Genomic DNA, 18,329 nt, shown 5'->3' with positions numbered 1-18,329 from the left:
TACACTTCATTTTTAGTTTCACTTACCCATTGAATGCTCTCTTTCTTAACTACCTTTCTAACTTTCATAATAATACATTTTTATTTAAGAAGTATTTATTCCGAAATAGTAAAAAATTAAATGGTAATATGTAAATGATAAAATATTTGGTCCTAATTTCTATTTATTAATATATTTAAAAACACGTTCCGGTGAAGTAGACTTATAGGAGGTTTGAAAGATATTTTAATTAAAATACTTCTCTAATGGGAATTTATTTGCTTTAATTCACAATGCAGCAAGATCTATCATATTACAAGCATGTCAATCACGAGGTATTTTAATTTCAAAAATAGTTTTAATATCTACTAGTCTACTACTATAGATAAAAATCTTGATTGATAGGTAAGATGAATTCTATGGTTCCTTATTTTGGATATGACCATAAATATAAAGAAGAAGATACCCCACCAACAACATAAGCTGAATTAAAAATGAAACAGTAGTATATGTTTATATGGACTATCTTCAATCTCCTCTCTCCTCTCCATTATTTTTTACCTTAAAACATAGTTATAAAAACCGTACCGTATCGGCCGGTTCAACCGGAAAACCGGTTTTCCGGTACGATACAAGTGTTGAACCGGCCAAGTATCAAAACCGGTCAAAACCGGTGAACCGGCCGGTATTTTACTAAACCGGTCGGTTTATACACATATATATAAAACCAGCTGGTTTATACACATTTTTAAAAAAAACTTAAAAACTCATTACAATGTGACTCATCTTTCCAACTCTTCTTCAACACTTCAAGACACATGTTTCCAAAGCATACTTATATTACACATTTTGGTTCCTAACATTCGTGTGTAATCTTGGAGTACTGTCTGAAAATAGGATTTGGTAGAAAAGTATAATATTCATATAAGACAATTTTGACTCATTGGTGTTAAATGTTAAAACTCTAAATTTATTTGTTTTATAGAGTAAGTTGTGAAGTTATGTCATTTACTTATACTTTGTGGTTGTTAAGTGATACTTTTGGATTGATATATGTTTTTTAATTTAGACTTTGAATTTGTTAAAGACTTAAAGTTGTTTATTTATGTGAATTTTGAGTAGATTATAGATATGAATTATAAATTTGAGTATCTACCTATTTGAATTTTTTTTGTTATAGGTATATATATATAAATATAAGTAGGTATGTCCGGTTTAACCGGCATGCGGTTTAATTACTGAACCACTGGTTGAACCACTGTACCACTATACCAGTACCCTGACCGGTTTAATAACCGGTACGGTTTTAACAACACTACCTTAAAAGCAAATGTGACTTGGTGACTTATTTTCCTAAAGTAATGCTATAATGTGGAAGAAAGTCTCTTATATTACAAAATATATCATTCAACATATCACTCGTTTTTAAATTGATAAACATATATTATTATATTTGATATTTGAATATAATACTTTTAATTTTATTTTTATCAATAAGAATAATGAACACGATGTGATATGCTTTAAGGAATAGTAAATGTGGTTCTAGTAGCAATACAATTTTTTAAAACTCCACTTTTTATATATACTGCCATGTTTACACTCATTTGTCATGTCTGTCACCCAATTTCCTATCGTTTGTAACATGTAGTTTGTATATTATAAATGACAATATAGTATTTTGTGTTAAATATTTGTAATTTGTAGTTGAATTTATTCGATTGGTGTAATGTTCAACTTTTTTAAATACACTTTCAAAATAAGAAGATAATGAGGGTAAAATAAGATAATGTTATATAGTTTTTCTTGTCGAAATAAGAAGATAATGAGGGAAAAATAGGAAATCACAAATTACACCATTGTTTTGTATTTTTCCTTTAATAAGTAGTATATATATACACATTTAATAAAGTAATCTTATGAGGTAAATTGAAGTCAGGTTTTACCTTTTCAAACTCCAAACCTAAACTCAAAACTCTCGAACATGAAATAATGAAATCCATACCCAACCTCATTGGGTTTTGTGTTTCTCCGAATCAACCCTACTTTGCCTTCCGACCCGAACACTTATAATGATAGTTTTGTAAAAACCTTATATATAATCCAAACTTTACTTTTATATATGTCTGGATGTATATATACACATGCATGTACATCTATATGCATGTATGTATATATATACAGGTATATAAGAATTGTGAGAACAATAAATATAATTTAATTAACCATAATTATGATTAAATATTAGTTAATAATTACATGATCACTTAAGAAACACATGTACATTTATCTTTTAATCTTGATCATCTAAATAAGATCCTATGATACACATTAATGTTCTCATTTCCCACAATAACAATTATTGTTACATGAGTTACTTCCACTTTACATTCGGGCAATAATCATTAGGGGTGAGCATGGACCGGGTTGGGACAAGTTAAGATTTGTCCTTTATCCGATCCTAAATGTTGGACGGGTCATTTTTGGACCCAGTCATAGACCCGAAGCTAACCCAACCCTAAATATCGACCGAGTCAGCCTTTAAACCAAAACCTAAACTCAATTAAATATAATGCATACTCATTTTAGGTAAATGCTTCTCAATATTATTTATTATTATGAATATGTAATTTGACATATAAAATGTATATGTATATATATTATTAATCATGCATATATGATAAAAATGTAGAAAATCAATGATATTTTCGACCAAAAATGTGTCATTAATCTATATGTACAAATTTGAATAGAGACAAATAGAAACATGATGAGTGAGTGACCGGGATGGGTCATTTTTGATCTCTACTCTACCCTAAATATTGTCTGGGTCTAATTTTTGAACCTGAACTCAGTCCTAGACCCATCCCTATTTGAGTCCAATTATGATTGGATCATATCAGATAAGCGGATAGAATTATATCTTGCTTACCCCTAATAACCTCTGTCCATTCATATTGCCATCTCTAAGTTGAATTCATCCATTAGTAAAGAAGTTCAACACAAAAGTTGTTATCAATATTTTCATCTAAAAAGTAATAATTTTAGATATCAAAGCACAGAACACCGAGGGATAAACATTGGGCCTACCAAACCTAATTGGTCCACTTTAAAACGGCGTCGTTTACAAAATCCCCGTTCTTCTTTTACGCCCGGTTCATTTTGCCTTTGACGTTGATAACGACTCAACTACAAACTCAGTGTAATAATTTCTGTCGCAAAAATTTCTAACTCTCCCTCTCCCTTCTTTCATTTTTTGTTGCTCTCTGCTATTTCTGGTACACACATACATGCAACACACCGATTATTTCTTACATTTGAATGCTTCATTTGTCTCATTTTTGTGTTTCCCACCCCAAGTTTTTTGTTAAAGAATTGTGGGTTGTCTTCATTTTTTAATTTTGATATGGTAGAATTCTCTTTATATTGTTTTGTTTGTTGTATTTTAATTCAATTTGCGTACCTTGCTGGAAATCTTTTGGATGATTAGGAATTCATGAAATGGTGAAGTTTATTTCTCAATTTCATAGATAACCATGGTGTGATGAGAAGTCCTTTACAAGACGATCACATATAAGAAAACTAAGTAGAAGTTATTATCAATTTTATTAATGTTGATCATGTATAAAAAATATGATTTAAAATACCCATTTTGAGTTTAGTTGATCTGTGTGCTGATTATTAACTTTTGTTGGTTGTTTGAATTTAAATTAGCATAATTGGATAGTGCCAAGTAAGAATTGATGCTTCTTTGGTATAACATATCTGCGAGTTTAAGGGAAGCAAAGTTATTGGGCTGGTAACTAAACTGGTAGTTTTAATCTAATATTTGTAAATTTCTTACAGAGAGTGCTAGCAAATCGCTAATTTAATTAAATTTAAGGCTGGTTTGGAAGGTGATATTTTGCGCGAAGTTCAGGTTGTTGCCATGTGATTGTGAGGTCATGTGTTCGAGTCATGCAAGATGCTATATCGCCAAAATACAGGATTAAAAATAATGCTGACATTGCTAGAGTCATAAAAAGCTATTTCCATGTTGTGGATATTCTTATATGTTTAGAAGTTGTATGTGCTTGGTATGATCATCAAATTATAGAAAAAAGATTAACATCAATGATATAGATAAGAAGTTATACTATTTCTAATCTCTAATACTCTTGGCAGTTCAACTCTTTACGAAATGAACGGATGCACACTCACTACAGTGTTGATGGGAACCATTTTATGTAGGAGGGAGCTATATGATAATGTGGACTTTACTTTTTAGGAAGAAATATTTAATGCTTCTTTACAAGTTTATGAATATGGTACATTAAACATTTTTTTGTATGCATTGACATCCTTAATTTTAGAGCAGTATATATTTTCCTGCTCTTCATTTTATATTGGCATTTATGCTCATTGACTACTTATTTTTTATTTTGCAGTTTTAGTTTGCCTGAGAGGTGCTAAATCATTCTTCATTCTTCTCTTCGCCATGTTTGGGCCTGTTTTGCTTACTGATTGAAATATTTTTTTATACAGATTTGCGCAGCACTGAAATTGTCTCATTGATCTTGTGTGTTGAGTAATTTTTCTGGAAGAACAAAATCCTGATAACCAAAGTCCTTTCACAGGTGGACAAAGTACGTGGTTGCTTCGAGTTGAAACTTAAATTGCTAACTCGGGTTATATTGATTCCAACTAGAAGAAGCTTCCAATATCCTCATATTTTGGCTTTCAAATCGTTCCAGATGTCAGAAATTGACATAGAAGTTATCAAACCTGAGGTATAATACTTTTATGTATAAGAGTTTTTTAAATACATCATCAATAGGGAGCTATAAGGATGCAATCATGCCATAGCTGCCCCTGGTTGCCACAGGGCGACTGTAGTGTTGTGTTTTTATGTAGTGTAAATTGTAGTCACTTTGCGGCTGTCGTGGCCATTACACCAACAATGGGGGAAAAACCGATTCTAACCATGTGTTTTCAGTCCTATATTCATCCCTTCTGCCACTCTACTGGCCAGCCAAGGTCTACTTTAAGGGCATTTAGGCAACCACCTATGTCCCCATCTATGTAGCATGGGTAATTCTAGAATGATACAGGTAATTTATCATGTACCAGTATATGTTGTGTGCTCGTCGGTACGGACCAACTTTTATAATTATTTTTTTAATTTGGGTATACAGATTCGGTACAACTGATACTCCTTTGGTGTGGACTGTTCCAAAACTATGTCATTTTATGTTGGAAACACCTACACATGGCACTGAATCTGTGAGTCACAGAATCAGTTTCAAATCCTCACACCTTAGCTTATTTTGGGTCTCAACTTGTCATCTTGAGTCATTCACATCCTTTGTGAGTATCGGTGTTGATCTTCTGTACCTTTCTTACATATATTTATTTTTTTAAATTTACATTGACTTACCGATACCTTAGATTTTTTATAAATATTGTACCTCGTACTTGTATTTGTGCCAAGTACCGGTATCGTACTGTGTCCATGCAACATAGCCCCCCCCCAATACAAGTTCCCTATATTATTAATGAGTTACACTTATTGTTAATTTATGTGATAAGCTTTACTGAGTTTGAGTCATTTGGTTTTCTTATGATATTTTAAAACAAATTCATTGTCAACATATAATAGTTGCTATTGATCCTCAATCTTATCTTTAAGTTATTGCTATAATTTATTTAATCAATTCTATGCTATCCCTTAATAACTGTATTAATTGTCATTTACGAGCGATGTGTATTGGAAAATAACATTATTTTTCCCCGGTTTATTCCTATCTCCCCCTAGACTCAATTATTGCATAACATTATTATCAGCATGCTCACGCTGTTTTTTGTTTTATACCAAAGCAAATGAATTTAACTTTTTTCTAATTACTTTTCCCAAATAAGTTGTTGGTGCAACAGTTGAAGTTGTTACCATGTGACTAGGAGGTCATGGGTTTGTGGTATCAACCTCTTGCAAATGCAAGGTGAGGCTTCCACCTATAGACCAACGTAGTAGTTCCAACCCTTCACCAGGGCCTGCACATAGCAGTACCTTTCTTGCACCAGATTGCCCTTTTTTATTTATCTCAAAGAACTTCAGTCTTTTTTCTCCCGAGTTGTCTTGACTATCTAATTATCTCCTCTTTCTTCCTCTTCCTTTGTGTTTCCTGTTGTCCTTCATCTTCATATTTATTAAGGCCAGGTTCTTTAAAAATAATAATTTCTAAGGCCCTCAAATCTCTTAACATGACCCAGCCGCTACAACATGTTTTCTGCCAAATCCCAAAAGCTGGTTTTCTGGCCAAGCCCTCCCGTTTTCTGTCTAAATGGCTCCGTCATGATGATTGCTTCTTGAAGAAGCCCTCCCCCTTTTGCATGTGACCTAATTGGCACTTCTTTAAAAGTAAAACTTTTATTTCTGAATAGAAAACTTTTTCCAAAACAAAACACATCACTGTCGTATTTTAGTAATAAATCTCTTATTTTTAATTTGCATGATGGTTATGCTTTTAAGATTGGTTACTAGTTTGTAAAGTTATTCATAACATGACTAATATAAATGATGAATTTTTTATTACTGGAACTTTGTGTATGACACTAATTTTTTTAAGCATTGCAATTATTAATTGATTATACGATGATTGTCCTAAATATCGACCACTTTTGTGTTTGAATCTTTATATTATAATTTATATATAATATGACTAATATAGGTGTGTGTTTCTATTTATCTCAATAATCTACACTCCGCCTCAAGCTGGTTCTTATATGTCGAATGCATCCAGCTTGTCATACATATATATATATATATTCTTGGACCTCAAGGAGACTTAGTAATGATATCTTCAGTCACTGAAATATTTGATGTGGAGTGACGATGGACAACCGTGACAGAATGGCTGAACAGCGAGATTATTCGAAGAGTTTTTGGACAAAGAAGAAGGGGAGAGTTTAGTTAGAGTGGACGAACCAGCCATGATAGCAGCTAGTTGACAGGACATCTAGGATAGTGGAACGATTAGGATTTCCCTATTTTTTGTTAGGCCCACACAATATGAGCTCTGATACTAACTTGAAAGGGACAAATTGTTTATGTGAATTTCTTGAGTGATTTGTATGCACTCAACCTTTTCTATTTATAGTAGAAGAGTCTATAGATGAATTCCTTAATTTTAGGGAAATAAAATCAGAAGGATAAATACATGATGTGATTTGGTAATCATATAATTAATCCTAATCACATATAGAGTCTTCCAATTATCTCATTAACTTTCTATTTATCTCAATAATCTCAACAATTACAAAGTTGAATTTCCACCCACCCATCAAATATCATGGCTTTCGAAACTATGGATGATTAAATTTGTTTAGAATATCAGTATTGTATATGCCTTAACCCAAGCAAACTTTCCTACAATAGAATCAAGATCTTGCTTTAGTTGCTTTTTTATATTGAAACTGAAACTGTACTGATATTTATTTGCATTTTCAGATGATGAAGCCGTATATATGGCTTCAGACTTCTGATGGTTCAATCCAACAAGTGGAACAAGAAATTGCAAAGTTTTGCCCTCTAATATGTCAAGAAATAGTGCAAAAAGGCATGGGATCTTCCAAGAATTGTGCAATATGTCTTCCTCAACAAGTCAATCCTGCCATGTTGAGCATAGTTCTTGATTATTGTCGATTTCATCAATTACCAGGCCGCTCCAATAAGGTCTGATTATTTAATTCTTAGACTTTTTATCTTTATACAAAACAAGATGATCTAAATGAATGCCTAAGCTTATATGGCTTGGAGATTATTTTTCTATTCAGGAACGAAAGTCTTATGACGAGAAACTCATTAGGATGGATACAAACAGGCTATGTGAATTGACGTCTGCAGCGGATAGCTTAAAGTTGAGGCCATTGGTTGATCTTACCAGTCGTGCACTTGCTCGAATAATTGAAGGAAAAACACCAGAAGAGATACGTGATATATTTCACATTCCTGATGATCTTACAGAGGTGTCTAGTGCTTGTGAGAACTCTGTATGCCGATTATGCCTTCTCTGATTTTCAGTTTTCATTTCTTACACGTTCTTTTGACCAGGAAGAGAAGTTGGAGCCATTGAAAAATATAACTGATGACCCAAGGATCAGACTTTTGAATCGTTTGTATGCCAAAAAGAGGAAAGAACTAAAAGAACGTGAAAAGTTGAAGGTAACATGAAATTGTTTCTTACTTTATTTTAATCACACTTTATACAACACATTGTCAACTTATTCTCGGGTACAGTATATGTGATTTAGTTAGCTTTAGATTGATGAGAGTTATGTTGATCTGTGTTGTCAATGATGTCTGGTAGCCATGAGTAAGCAAAATGTCTTTGTAATTTTATGGTGGTGTTATCATGTTGAAGCACGAGACCCACTTGGGAGAAAATTTAATATTTTTTAATAAAATAATAATTTCATAATGACAAAGGAAATAAATAAGTTATTATCTTTTCAATGTCTAAATTAAACATAATGATAGGAAATAAGTGCCAGGAAGCCTTTCATTGGGACACTGAGATTGAAAAACCCAGGAGATTTTCCAAGTAAAACTGAAATTGTGTAAAAAATGAAATTGAGACCAATAATAACTTTCTGTAGGAACAACAACCAAGTTAGGCAGCAGATTTTTATATTAAAGAACATCTAGAGGCAGTAAACAGTATCATTGTGCTTAACAAAAAACTGACATTGAAAGAAGGTAATAGGAAGAACTGAGATGGATATTACATGAACAAAGTTCTGTACATGTCTGAAGATTTCACTGAAGTTGAAGCTCCATGAAACTGAAACAATGAAATATCTTTGACTAGCCTTTATGTGCGTGAGGGAATAAGTGAGATGAGATGGGATATTCAGATATGATTGATTTTTTCAGCCACAGACAAGGTTGCTGAGTGACTTAATTGCCCATAAAGGTTATGAGCTCAATAAAATTGTGGAAAGATGACTTATTTATCTGTTGGCTATTGCTGCTGCTTTTGGGATGCCACCAACCATTGATAACACTGGTTAGATGTATTCTTCTGTTGTTTTAGCAAATTTTTACTTCAATTCTATTGGTTTTTGCATGTTTCAGAATGTTGATGCTGAAGAGCGTGTAGATGAACGTTCAGTTGATGACCTTTTGTCTTTTATTAATGGAAAGGAATCAGGTAAATTGAGCTTTTAATCCTCTTTTCAATGTGTTCACTTCATGCTTTTCAGTATATAGATCGATGAAATGCATATTATCTAACCCCTAATTGTGAAAACTTTCCATTTGATTTTACCAGTTGGCTATAATTGAAGTTTTAAAATTCTACTACTAGGATAGATAGTCCACTTTGGGTGCCCTGGAGGTAAAGATGATGACATTCTAAAGTTTATAGGACCAGCTGTAGCATTTTCAGTTTACTAATTATTATCACTGGTGGGGTGGAAACGAGTCAAATTGTGTCGAGGTTGGTTTAGCTCAGCTCGACTAGTTAAGGATTGGCTCGAGTCGAGTTTCAAGGCGAGTTTAAGTTTATGAACTTTCAACATAAGATCGGCTTATTTAAGTTCATGAACTTTCAAGCGGGTTAACAGGCTCAAATTTGTGCCACTCACCAGCTTCAATGATGATAATTGATATACATACAAATATACACATGTATATATATATAGAGTGAAATGAGACTTCTAAATCAATTTATATAAAATTTTAATTATAGAATTTATATTATATTCATATATGGTTAACAAGCTCAAATGTGCATATATATATATATATATCATATATTTATAATTGAGTCAACTCATGAACCTAACTAGTCGAACTGTACATGACTCAAGTTCGAATCGTTTACTTAATGAGCTCAATTTTTAGCTCAAGTTCGACTCGTTTACTTAATGAGCTCAATTTTTAGTTCAAGTTCGACTCGTTTGGCTCATGAACCAAGTTTATCGAGCTAGATAACGAGTCAGGTTTTGAACTAATGTCGAGTTGGTTCGATTCCTTGACCATTCTCTGAAAAGTTTATGATAGACTAACCTGAATAGCATGGTCAAGGACGGTGCCAATATCTGTTGCCTTTTATATGTTAGAATTATTTTACCTTCTAACTTAATTTCAAATAAATTGATAGAAATACTTCAACATGTCTGCAAAATTAAACTTTATAAATTCATGAAGTTGTTGTAGACCATATTTGTGAATTGTTATGATTAATGTTTTCAGATAATTATAACTAGAAATTATTCTGAAACCAAAATAACTTAATTCTCCACAGGTTTGATTTTTTATTTTCTTGGTGTCAAATTTCATTACCGAAGTGACAATCCACTTAAATTCTCACATCATTTCAAATACGAATTTCAGTATGATTTTTGGGAAATGTAGCCTTTTTTTTACATTTCTCTTTTCTTTCGCTTTTTAATTCTTGACTGGTGGTGAATAATTTTGTCACAGATCGACAGGGGAATAAAACTTCCAAAAATAAAAAGAAGAACCGAAGGAAAAAAGGGCAACAGAAGAACTCTTCTCCAAAAGATGCATCTGAACTGAATAAGGAGGTTGTAGTAAATACTCACTGTTTAATCCTTTGGCTTTGTGGCAATATCGAATCCACGTATACGTATTTAATGGTTTCATTACCATGTATTTGTTGACTTTTTTTCTTGTAATAGGGGGTAAATGGTCCTAATACCAGACCCGCAAGTTCTGAAGCAGTTATAATTGGGCAGACCTCAAATTTAGACTATACAGGAAATGGCACTTTCATTGATAATCTTGAGTTTGATGATGATGATATAGATGATGAGATCGATCCTGAATTGAAGGAAAAAATTGATAGGTAGGGTTCATTTTGTACTCACTGGTTATATGTGCTGTATTATTTTAAAATCTGTTTTTTGGGTGAATGGTTGCCATTATATCTAGCATAGTTGCAGTATTGTCACTACTTTTTATGCTTAGACAGTACCACTTCTGGATAGAATATGGAGTATATCATATGCCGGGGACGAGGCAAAAAAATATTTGAACTCTATGCTTCTCTTTTTTTTGGTTTTCAATAAATTCGACTTTTTTGACTTCTGAACCTAGTGGTAATGTTCAAGACATTATTTACCTTCCATGTTTTGTTTCTTTCTTTTCAGCGTGCTTTCTCTAATATACTTATAAGATGATGTACACAGAAATTTTATTTATGCGATACATTTTGATGCAGGGAAGTGGAAGATTTTGCCCGCCGATTGAATTCTAATTGGCCAGAGAGGATGCAAGATTTTTTATCATCAGGGCGAGAAAGGAAGACAACACTTCTTACTTCCGACAAGACTGACTTTCTAAGTCGACATGCATGTATGTTTGTCTGTGTCTTTTAGTATTTTTCCATTGTTCATCATGCTTTCAAGCTTAACTTCAAAAATCTTGTGGAACTGTGTTAAACTTTTTATTTCCCTTTCCTTCATTTTTAGTTGCATTGTAGATATCTCATATTTGGGGTCTTTAATTTTCTATTTCCCTTTTCAAAATTAGTAATTTCTTATTGTTTTCTTTTGCATCTGCATTTTGGTCTATTAGTGTTGATGATATGTGGCTTCAAATTTTTATGCATATGCTTGATGCTTTCAGTTGTAAGTTGTTTTATCAACTTTAACACCACCATGTGCTACTTATTCCTAGAAACTTACAACCCACCTTTGTGAATTGGTTAATTTCTGATTGGTTTCTATTTATTAATTGAATAGTGCTTGAAATTGTTCATTGCTTCCGATAAGGAAAATGATATATCCTCTTAAAAAATCTTCTTACACCGTAAGAAAAGTAACATGTGTCACAAAGTATTAATTTATTTATTAATGATTGATTTATAAGTTACATATGTCACTTTCTCGTGGGTAGGATTTTTGGTAGGTATATATATCATTACTCTTTTTGAAACTATTCACTACTACCTATTCCATTCCAACAATTGTAGTTTTTATTCACAACTCATGCAATGTCTCTTTCCATGTTCAGGTTCAGGACTGGACTCGGAATGAAAATGAATGCTTAAAAACTTGCCATTTATGGCAAATGGCTTAAACAGTTATGGGAGATGCTGACAAGAACTAGAAAAGTTTTGCATGTCAGTTTTATTTTTTCATCTTTTTATTTCCCCCTTTTTTTCTTTCATTTACCTTGTTTTATTTAATTTTCTGCAGTTTATTTATGGAGTTTGGCCCGGCACAATTTGAGTCTGGGCTTCTCTTGCACTTTTTTTCTTACATTTATAATATTTTTGGTACATCTTTTGTTGTACACTTGTACTTTTAAGTGATAAATAATAAACGACAAAACTTGTATGAAATATATTGCTATGGCATGTACATTAACTTTGACTAGGATGCTCTTTATTACTAGAGACGAAATGCTTCAAATTCGTTTTGTTTTCAACGGTAAGTGTTATTTTATTATACTTCAAAAAAAAAAAGTGTTATTATATATTGAATTTTATTTTGTTTTTGAATGATTTACTTCTCTAGTGCCAGAGAGGATCCCTCTCTGTTGTTTTATATGAAATACATTTTTTTCCAAAGACCTCAAGGTGCTAGAGTGGCTTAGCCCTTGTCCACAAATTGCTTTTGGTGTGTTCTTGACTCTACATTACTGCTCTGCTGCATGGTTTAGGAGAGAATGTACATAAAAAGAGAGAATTAGGGTATAGAATGATGACAAAGAGTAACTTTTAGAGGGAAATATTTATACACAAATAATACGTCATCTATTATTTATTTATATATTTTATTTTAAAGGTAATAATGATTGTGATAGATAATGCATTGACAATATAAAAGAAATTATCATTTAACAATTTCTCTTCACGTGATCAAAATTTGGTTCTTTATCTCCTTTTTTTCTTCTACCAAACTGAAGAAATGGGGCAAAAATGTAAAGCATTTATAATGTTATTTAATTAAAAACTCTATAAATATAGATTAAATTTTTTTTGTGAAAGAAAGAAAAAGTAGAGATCTAGTGGGCCTAGTGTCTCTGCAACAAATTGACAGGTTTTTTTTATTCCTTCACATACTACTTAGTTTGACATTCCAAATGTAATGTAATTGCCTTTTGTTACTATTTACATTCCTCACATTGATTTCCTTCTCCACAACTATTTTCTTCCTTTGTCAACTCGTTCTTCTACCTCACCCCTTGCTCACACCATTGTTTTTCTTGTCACACCCCACTCAAACCCAAACCAATCAAAATTTGAAAGGTTTTAAATGTTTTATGACAACCAATGAATGTCATTCTTGACCTTACTTTTTTTAGATTGAATTGATCTTAACGGATGGATTGAGATCTTTGTGTCAAGATGGTCCATTGTGATTTGTTGCATTTAAATCTTCAAATTATCCATAAGCCTTGGCCATGCGCCTTTCCTTGTTCTCTTCTTATCTTTGCCTAGATTATAGCTGTGTGGCCTTGTGTAGAAGATTGAGCTCCTTATCTTTTCTCCTTCTTTTGAGCTTTGTGCCTTTTGGTAGATTTGTTGAGCTCCTTGATTAGTGCCACTACTTGCTTCATTCCATTGATCCATTTCTTCCTCCTTTTGAGGTGTAATCGTGCACCTTTCACTTAATACATAAACATTAGTTAAATAAATGCATGTAATCAAAATCTAATAAGATAAGATAAATCTGATAATTAAAATTGCTAGTGTGCGTTAAGACACACCCCACTTATTTTGGGTCATAACTACTTGTGGGATTTAAGACACTTCCCACTCCTTTGTAATAACTCATGAGGTCAAGGTGGTTCCTCCACCAAGCCGTGAGTTCCCTCAAGATCTTCAACTAGGCTTATGCAATTTAAAGCCTTCTCATCTTGCTTGGTCCCATTTGCACTTGTCTCCATGATAGTAAGTATGAGTTGTCGAAGTGCTTCTTGGGCTCTTTTGGCCTTGGCTCTAATCAGGGGTCCTCCAAAGTAGGGATGGCAACAGGCACGGGCAAACATGGGTAGTAGCTATCCGCTATCCATTTCAAAATAGGAGAGCATTACCCATATCCGCCCGTACCCGTACGTGTACCCACGTGCAGGTTTTTGTGGGTATTTCTGGCTACCCACTGGTACAATGGGTACCTGCGTGTTTCCTATATTATAAATGAATTTCTCACTTCCTACTTCTATTATGTTTCAAATGAGATGAAACTTAATTACTTTTGTGCCTTTTGATTGAATATTTGGCAAAAAATGCTAAATCTATTGGTGTTTTCTATTTGTGTGATTTGATGTTCTCATTTCCTTAACAAAAAAGATATATTTTCTTTGCAAGAGATGTGTGTTTCTACACATGTAATACTATTTGTCGGGTGTTTCACCACCAATTCAATAAAAAATGTAAAGAAGGTAAACAAAGTAAAAGAAAAAATGTACATCGTGTAATTAAGGTTAGGATAGTGTACTTTTTATTTTAATGGAATATAATATAATAATCATATAAATAACAGGTACCCGCGAGCAAGGGTACCAAAATACTCATACCCGCCCGTATGTACTATGGGTATTTTTAAAAACTCATTTCCAAAACCTGCGAGTACCCGTTTGTGACCCGCACCCGTCCTCGTACGAGTTTTATCCGGGGTACTCACAGGTACGGGTTTTTTTTGTCATCCCTACTCCTAAGCCATGTAAAGGCTCTTCAATGATGTTGGACCCCAATGGGGTTACATCACTTTTGTTGGGCATCTGGTCTTTGCAACTATGCAACACTTAACGAAGTTTCTTAAGGATGAAGGGTATGAGATATGGCATAGAAGGGATGATGACATGAATATTGTGAAGAACATTTTCGTGGCTCATGCAAGTGTCATTAATTTTTTTGCACCCATTCTGTTTTATGCTCATCATGGATAATACATATAATACTTAACATACAAGGGAGTAATATCATATGTCAAATCTAGATTTGTGAAAACGAGTGGGCCTGGTTGAGCCGGCCTGCCAAAGCCCAAAAACTTATAGGGCTTTGATATCATATTGTGTACTTTTTATAGAATATGGGCTTTTAAGCCCGGCCCGACCATGCTATATTAAAACCGGGCTCAGGCCGGGCTTACCCGGGCCGGTTCGGGCTACCCGTTGTCCTTATTTTTTATTTTATTTTATGGGACATTTGCCTTGTTAATAAGCATTAGGTGAAAATTTATAAAACAATTTATAATAAATAATAGATAATAAATATTGTATTATGAACTTTGAATAAAAAATCGAGTAATGTCTAAACATAATATTTATAAATTACAATAACATTACAAAGTTAAGCATTATATTATTTTCCCTATTTTTCGGAATATCCTTTAAGCCTAGTAACAAAATAATGTATCAAATCAAATGAGAAGACATTAAACCATATAGATTTCATTTTTCCTTTCTTAATTGTGTATTTAATTAGATTTAACTTCTACAACCAAAACATAATAAAGAAAATAATATTTACAACAAAACGAAAAGAAAACATAATTGTTTACCATAATGAACTCCATACAACCAAATTTAATAAATAGTTCACAATGAAAATGTTGATAAAAAGCATACAAAAGATAATATTTTTGATAATGTCCAAAGATTTATATATTAAAGTGAAGTTACAAATTATATTGTGTTAGAGAGTGAGAGTCCAATAAAAATGAAAGATTTAATAAAATAATTATGTTAAAAATCATATACGTGGATTTGACATCACGTCTTAACTCAAACACAAGGCATTAGACATACCAAGTGTGTTCAAAAAGTTATATATTAATATCAAATGATATATATTTTAAATAGATTAAATATGTTAAAATTTAAATAAACATTTTTTAGTTTATGCGGGCCGGCCTACCACAACCCGCGATCAGCTTAGGACGGGTTTGGACTAGAATTTGATATGCATAAATTGTATTCGAACTTTTTAGTCCACTTCGGTTTAGCCTGAACCCGATGTGAGCTAGCCCAAACCCGCCCGGGTAGCCCGTTTTGACACCTCTTGTCAAATCTATGTCTCTCTTCATTAGATTAGAGGTGTCAAAACGGCCTACCCGAACGGGTTCGGGTTAGCCCACATCGGGTTCGGGCTAAATCGGGCTGGACTAAAAAGACCGGATACAATTTATGCATATCAAATTGTAGCCCAAACCCACCCTAAGCGGGTTGCGGGTTGGCGGCTGACCTGCATAATATAAAAAATTATTTAAATTTTAACTGATTTAATCTATTTAATATATATAATTTGATATTGATGTATAACTTTTTTAATACACTTCCTTGCCCAATATAACCAAACTTATAAATTGAATGTCTTGTTTTTAAGTTCAGACGTGAAGTCCACATATATAATTTTTAAGATAACTCATTTATTAAATATCTCATTTTTATTGGACTCTCACTCTATAACAATATAATTTGGACTTCACTATAATATATACACTTTTAGACAATATAAAAAATATTATCATTTTTGTATGTTCATTATCAACACTTTTATATTAACTATTATATTAAATTTGGTTGTATATGTGGAGTTCTCTATGGGAAAAAATTATGTTGTTGCAAAAATTATTTTCTTTATTATATTTTTATTGTAGAAGTTAAATCTAATTATGATACATTATTTTTTATTGGGCTTAAAAGTATATTATGCAAAATAGGAAAAATAATATAATGTTTAACTTTATAACATTATTGTAATTTATAAATATTTATGATATATACATTACTCTATTTTTTATTCAAAGTTCATAACCTAATAATTTTTTTATTATATGTTGTTTTATAAAATAATTTTTACCTAAGGCTTATTACCAAGCCAAATGTCCAAAAAAGATTTAAAAAAATAAGGAAAAGCAGGTAGCTCGAGCCCTTCCAGGTAAGCCCGGCCCGAACCCGATTTTCATATAGTCCGGACGGGCCAGGCTAAAAAGTCCGGATGCAAGAAAAAGTGTCTAAAATGATACCCAAACTCTATAAATTTTCGGGCTTTGGTGGGCCAGCCCAATTGGGCTGCCCGTTTTGACACCTCTAATTAGATGCAATGTGATGAAACCCGAGTCGGACATCAACCCGGAAGAGATCTTGTATAGGTTCTAACCGGTTTAACCAGTTAGGCCGTCAGGTCGGACTAGACAATATTATAATATCATATATAATTATATATATATATATTATAATTAATTAAAATAAGTGAGTGACATACTTATTAATATCATGTTTTGCATAATGAATACACATAAATCAAAATAAAGTACATCAACCAAGTTTAAATCTTATACATAAATAGAATTATTAATCAAAACACAACTATCTAGTTCATCAAAGTATCATTGTCTTTATTTGATCCTAATTTGACATTGTCGGTTAGAGATGTACTTTGAGTGTAACCATCTACATCTTCTTGAGGAAAAAAGTCCAAATTAAGCTCTCTACCATTAGTAATATTTTGTCCTTCAATCATACTAACAAATTAGAATATACATTAGATTAATTTATATGATAATTAGAAAATTGTTGCACATTATAATATGCTCAAAAGAAACATTCATCATCCTTTGTTAAATCCAGTATTGGATTTGACTAATAATAGAATATTTTTTCTATTTCATCATAATCAATCAATGGATTTTCTACTTCTTCAATAATCCAAAAGTCAATATTCTCCACACTCTCATAGTCAACGAGATAAATTGTTCTTCTTTTATTAATCGCCCTATAATTCCAACAAATATGATATATCAATACAAAACAAAAGTTTCGTAGTAAACATTGAAAGTTAAGTTAAAAACAAAGCTATCTTTTAAGCCCAAGTTATAGTGCACATAGACTAGATCATCTCTAATATATTCCTCTTCCTTGTGTGTATTCTTTAAAAACACTCCTATTTCTTTCACAACCAAAAGAAGATGTTGTTTGACTCAAAATCTTAATAGTTAATTGAGATACCATAAGAGTACTAAATCCAAATTGAGACCACCATTGATCTACAAAGCATCACAACAAATTAGTAGTCTAGTAGGCCATTAAAGTATTACAATCTTACACAATATTTCACTAAACTGATAAATAGAAAAATTAAAATCTTAAACTGGTCGCAAGTGTTAAACTATTTCAATTGTCATTGTATTGTCAAAACTCCCAACATTGTTTTGAAAAACCTAGTCTTTCTTATGGTAACTTTTGCTTGTAAAACATCAAGCCAACCTTGTTGAACCTCTCGTTTCATGCAAAATTTCTCCTTAGAATTTTGGATTAAAAAAGTATGCAATGTTAGGTATCAGTGGCTAAAATACACATAGAAGGGGGTTGAATAGGTGTAGTGGTCAAAGTA

General features: G+C 32.3%; 1 protein-coding gene across 8 annotated transcripts; it reads left to right on the top strand.

The window, feature by feature from the left end:
• The first annotated feature begins 2,965 nt into the window (after positions 1–2,965).
• On the top strand, positions 2,966–12,329 carry LOC109341720 (SKP1-like protein 21). Of its 8 annotated transcripts, XR_002106983.1 has the most exons (11): positions 2,966–3,257; positions 4,504–4,748; positions 7,466–7,690; positions 7,792–7,983; positions 8,069–8,179; positions 9,092–9,167; positions 10,445–10,548; positions 10,663–10,829; positions 11,205–11,338; positions 11,999–12,107; positions 12,184–12,329. XR_002106983.1 is itself a non-coding variant. In XM_019579679.1 (10 exons), the coding sequence occupies exons 2-10, from the start codon at positions 4,713–4,715 to the stop codon at positions 12,019–12,021; spliced, it is 1,041 nt and encodes a 346-aa protein (XP_019435224.1). In that variant the 5' UTR covers positions 2,966–3,257; positions 4,504–4,712; the 3' UTR covers positions 12,022–12,329. The 8 variants fall into 8 exon arrangements, 7 of the variants coding, with proteins under 7 accessions (XP_019435224.1, XP_019435218.1, XP_019435221.1 ...); XM_019579679.1 differs by having other exon boundaries at positions 11,205–11,311; positions 11,999–12,329; XM_019579673.1 differs by having other exon boundaries at positions 11,999–12,329.
• The last annotated feature ends 6,000 nt before the right edge of the window (positions 12,330–18,329 follow it).

This window comes from Lupinus angustifolius, unplaced genomic scaffold (assembly GCF_001865875.1).
Source record: "Lupinus angustifolius cultivar Tanjil unplaced genomic scaffold, LupAngTanjil_v1.0 Scaffold_598, whole genome shotgun sequence".
Classification (NCBI taxonomy): domain Eukaryota; kingdom Viridiplantae; phylum Streptophyta; class Magnoliopsida; order Fabales; family Fabaceae; genus Lupinus; species Lupinus angustifolius.
The sequence above is the reverse complement of the archived record's forward strand: the minus strand, read 5'-3'. Positions and strand labels throughout refer to the sequence as shown.

What these genes read in the sequence shown, in the direction of transcription:
- LOC109341720 (XM_019579673.1), top strand. Translation starts at nt 4,713, where the DNA reads ATGTCAGAAATTGACATAGAAGTTATCAAACCTGAG. An exon ending in TATTAATGGAAAGGAATCAG is followed by an intron (nt 9,168 to 10,444) that starts GTAAATTGAGCT and finishes ATTTTGTCACAG; the next exon opens with ATCGACAGGGGAATAAAACT. An exon ending in CTTTCTAAGTCGACATGCAT is followed by an intron (nt 11,339 to 11,998) that starts GTATGTTTGTCT and finishes TTCCATGTTCAG; the next exon opens with GTTCAGGACTGGACTCGGAA.